The sequence below is a fragment of the Hordeum vulgare genome, chromosome 5H (genome assembly GCF_904849725.1).
Source record: "Hordeum vulgare subsp. vulgare chromosome 5H, MorexV3_pseudomolecules_assembly, whole genome shotgun sequence".
In the NCBI taxonomy this organism is placed as follows: domain Eukaryota; kingdom Viridiplantae; phylum Streptophyta; class Magnoliopsida; order Poales; family Poaceae; genus Hordeum; species Hordeum vulgare.
Window position 1 is genome coordinate 357,927,096 of NC_058522.1, and position 4,412 is coordinate 357,931,507.

General features: G+C 54.2%; 1 protein-coding gene across 1 annotated transcript; it reads left to right on the forward strand.

Moving 5' to 3' along the window:
* Positions 1-1,623: 1,623 nt before the first annotated feature.
* Positions 1,624-4,197, forward strand: LOC123453060 (protein CLMP1). Its single transcript, XM_045129824.1, has one exon. The coding sequence runs from the start codon at positions 1,666-1,668 to the stop codon at positions 4,003-4,005; it is 2,340 nt and encodes a 779-aa protein (XP_044985759.1). The 5' UTR covers positions 1,624-1,665; the 3' UTR covers positions 4,006-4,197.
* Positions 4,198-4,412: the final 215 nt, after the last annotated feature.

Consider the following 4,412-nt stretch of genomic DNA (forward strand, 5'->3'; position numbering starts at 1 on the left):
AGATGAAACAATGGACACCACCGGCAACATTGACGACGAGCTCGACGACGCCGAGGAGGAGGAGGGGGATGAAGAGGCGATGGAGGTGGAACCGGAACTAGTGTCGCACAAGAAGGAAGGAAGAGAAAGCGGGCGGCGAACGCCAAGCCGACCAAACCCCGCGTCAAGTGGACGTCCAAGGAAGATGAGTGCCTCGAAGCATGGAAGACTGTCAGCATCGACCTGATCACCGGCACGAATCAGAACAGCGACACGTATTGGGGGAGAATCAAAACGGCGTTCGGCGAACGCAAGCTGGTCGACCTCGATTTTGCCAGCATCCACATGGACCGTGGCAGAAGGCCATGGCGTACCGCTGATTGACGATCCAGACGACCTGCAACAAGTGGCATGGCATTGTCGAGGAGGTCGCAGTTCGCCCAGAAAGCGGCACCAACATAGAGGGTCAGGTATGCCCAAAGTTCGCCGTCCCTAGTTCGTTGCGTCGCTGTGTGCTTTGCCGACATGTTTCGTCCGCCGTTTTGTGCAGATGCTTCGGATGTTCGCCATGTACCGCGCCCGCAATGAGGACCAAGAGTTCAGATTCCTTCATGTGTTCTCCAGGATCGACTCGTGCGAGAAGTGGAGGGAAGTTCGACTCGCTCTCGACAAGGCCAATGAGACTACAACCCAGACCGCCTGCCCCCACTGCGGCAGAAGGGCGTCTGGATGTCACCAAAAAAGCCAGGGCGGCGAGGGACGCGACGTCCACTGCCCAACGGCTGCAGGCTTCGATCGAGTAATGTATTGTCGACGTCGAGAGCAGCGCTGCCAGGGCGGAGGAGAAATCCGACGCGCGGTGGTCGGCATTGATGATCAACGTCAATGCGAAGAAGAGGAACACCAATCTGGAGTTCTTGATGGGGGCAGACACGCCGACGATGGACGAGAAGGTGAAGGCATGGTACATAGTACAACGCGACCTCATCTTAAGCCAGATGCCAGCGCCGACGACGATCACAACGGCGACCACGGTGACCACAACGACGACCACTAGTGCGACCGCAACGGCGCCCAGCCCGAAGCAGAACACACGTCGTCCACGAACCCGACTACGCCGACGACGAACGGCCCGTCGGCGTCGATGATGAGCCCGACTACGCCGACGACGACCCCAGCCAGTCTCGCGGTAGAGGAGCCGCACCCCGACGAGTCGGGTGTGTGATCCGTTTTTTCTTTCTTTTTGATCGCCGGACTGTTGGTGTCTTTGATCGCCGAACTCGCGGCGTGTTTTTGGACAACGGGAAAGAGGAATTTTAAAATGTTGACGTTTGGGGGCTGAAACCTGGAGGCACGGATGAAAACTCGCTCGTCCCCTGGTCGAGAATAGCGCCGGCGAAACGCCAAAAACGCTATCACAGGAGCACCTTGGGAGCCAAACGGTTGGAGATGCTCTAAATGCATAACATTGTTTGTTCCTTGTATTTGCTCAATCAGACTTAGTGAGAGATGCAAAAGAAGCCAAAATCCAGGTACCAGAACCAAATAAACGTTCATGCTGATGCTGTAGCAGAGTTGGACGAGGCCCAACGTTCTAGACCCCTCCGTCTAGTTAGGGTTCACTTCCTCCACCGCTGCTCTTCATTCCACTCTCGGTTTCCGCCTCCCCCTCCCCGACTTATCCCCATGGGCAAGTCCGGCGCCAAAAAGAAGAAGGCCTCCCCTTCCGCCGCCGCCGCCGCCGCCGCCGCCGCCAAATCGCCTCCAGCCGCAGCAGAGCACAAGGCCCCGCCCCCCGCGCCCCCCGTAGCGAACGGGGCGGCGCAGCACCAGGCCCCAGCGGACCCCGGCGTGCTCCTGCGCCGCGCGCACGAGCTCAAGGAGGAAGGCAACCGCCTGTTCCAGTCGCGCGACTACGCCGGCGCGCTGCGGCAGTACGAGCTCGCCCTCCGCCTTGCCCCGCGAGGCCATCCCGACCGCGCCGTCTTCCACAGCAACCGCGCCGCCTGCCTCCTGCAGCTCCGCCCCGTCGACCACAAGGCCGTCGCCGAGGAGTGCTCCCTCGCGCTCCAGGCCGAGCCGCGCTTCCCGCGGGCTCTTCTCCGCCGCGCCCGCGCGCTTGAGGCACTCGGCCGCCACGAGCTCGCGCTCGCCGACACCCTCGCGCTCCTCGCCCTCGACCCCAACCATCGCGACGCTATCGACCTGTCCCACCGCCTTCGGTCACGGATCTCCTCGTCCTCCTCCTCGGCCTCCGCCGGCTCCACCCACGAACCCACCAGCCGCCCTTCCCCCGCCGCCCTTGGTGCCTCGGCCGTTGTGGCCGGCCTTGGCCCATCCCTCCCTTCCCGCCCCTTCCCAAAGAAACAATCGCCTCCGTCGCCTCCTCCTCCGCAGCAGCAACCAGCTCCTGCGATGACTAAATTTAATTCCTCGCCAGCGCCCAAGTTGGTGCCCTTCTCCAACTCTCCGTCATCTTCTGCCAAGGCTTCAACTGCTGATATTTCTCACAAGACTGTGCCAGCGCTGTCAGTGCCCTCAACCCAACCAGTGACGGAGACATCGCTCATTAACAGGAAGGTTGTGACGAGATGGAGGCCTCTCAAGCTGGTGTATGGCCATGACATTAGGCTTGGGCAGATGCCTGAAAAATGCAGCTTCCATGAGCTCAGGGAAGTTGTGGCGAAGCGCTTCCCATCATCCAAGGCGGTGTTGATGAAGTATAAGGATGCCGATGGTGATCTAGTTACCATCACTTGCACATCAGAACTCCGATTGGCCGAGGCTTGTGGTGTTGGCATGGATGTAAAGGAAGGTGATAATAATCTCCCCGTGTTGAGGCTACATATTGTTGAAGTAAATCCAGAGCAGGAGCCTCTGCCAACAGAAGAGCAGAAGCTGGAGGAGGAGGAGTTGTTGATCACCGGTGAGGATAGCTCTTCACATACTTCTGCAGAGGTAGCTAATGTCGAGGTGGCAAAACCAGATCTGGAGAACGGAGTTGCTGAGCAGAGCATTCTGTCAAGGAAGAAAGATTGTGGCCATGCTGAGTGCAAGGAAGCTGAGATTGATGATTGGTTGCTTCAGTTTGCAGAACTGTTCCGAAACCAGGTTGGGATTGATGCTGATGCACATCTGGACCTTCATGAACTAGGAATGGAGCTGTGCTCTGAAGCAATTGAGGAAACAGTGACCAGCGAGGAGGCCCAATCCCTATTTGAGATGGCTGCAGCAAAATTCCAGGAGGTCGCTGCCTTGGCGTTATTTAATTGGGGAAATGTGCACATGTGTGCAGCAAGGAAGCGCATCCCTCTTGATGAATCTTCTCCAAAGGAAATCATGTCTGCTCAGCTCCGCACAGCTTATGATTGGGTGCTAGAGATGTATGCTCTTGCAGGCCATAGGTATGAGGAGGCCCTGAACATCAAGCAAGATTTCTATGAAGGGCTTCTTGCTTTAGGCCAGCAACACTTTGAGACTGCAAAGCTTCACTGGTCATTTGCGTTGGCAGACAAGGTTGACCTGTCTACCTGGGATTCTTCAGAAACATTAAAGCTTTTTGATAGTGCTGAGGAGAAGATGAGGGCTGCAACAGAGATGTGGGAGAAAGTGGAAGAACAGAGAATGCTAGAGTTAAAAACACCTGGTGCGACCGAGAAGGATGAGGTGTTGAAGAAAAGAAAGAAGCAACACAGTGCAGATGGTCAAGGGGAGTTGACACCAGAAGAGGCAGCTGAACAGGCAGCTGTAATGAGGCAACAGATTCACCTATTTTGGGGCAATATGCTTTTTGAGCGCTCTCAAGTGGAATTCAAGCTTGTTGTCGGTGATTGGAAGAAGAACCTCGATGCTTCTGTTGAAAGGTTTAAGTTGGCTGGAGCTTCAGAATCAGATATCTCCACGGTGCTGAAGAATCATTTTTCCAATGCAGTCTCTGAGTCCGAAGAGAAGAAAGTTATGCCTTCAGGCACAGGAAGTTCCCAAACAAGTGACAACATTGATGATGAATCTGTGGTTGAAAGCTAAGTTCTCGTTGTTCAAGCTAGATGAAATCGATGCTTGTCGTATTCTATTGTTTGATAGGCATTATTTGTTTTTGATAACTTCTTCATGGTTTGGTATCATGACTGCCAATTTAGATATTATTAGCATACTAAATTTTTTGATTTGCAGAACTAGTGTGGACTTCACATGCTTCGAAAATCTTGATTTGTTTCATGTGTCTTCATTTCTTTGATAATTTTTTGGGCCCGGTTTCAAAGGTGTATGATGGAGATCTTTGAAGTAGTTAACCACTTTCAAGACCGTTCGCTAAACGTTCTCTGCAATGATATCTTGGAATGTAATGCTAAGCCTTATCCATTATTTTACAAAGCAGTGATACAGATTGTGACACCCTAGATTGACTAGTTGTTTCTTAGTTATTTCAACCG

Bases quoted from the DNA above. Each gene is read 5' to 3' on its own strand.
- LOC123453060 (XM_045129824.1), top strand. From the start codon at position 1,666: ATGGGCAAGTCCGGCGCCAAAAAGAAGAAGGCCTCCCCTTCCGCCGCC.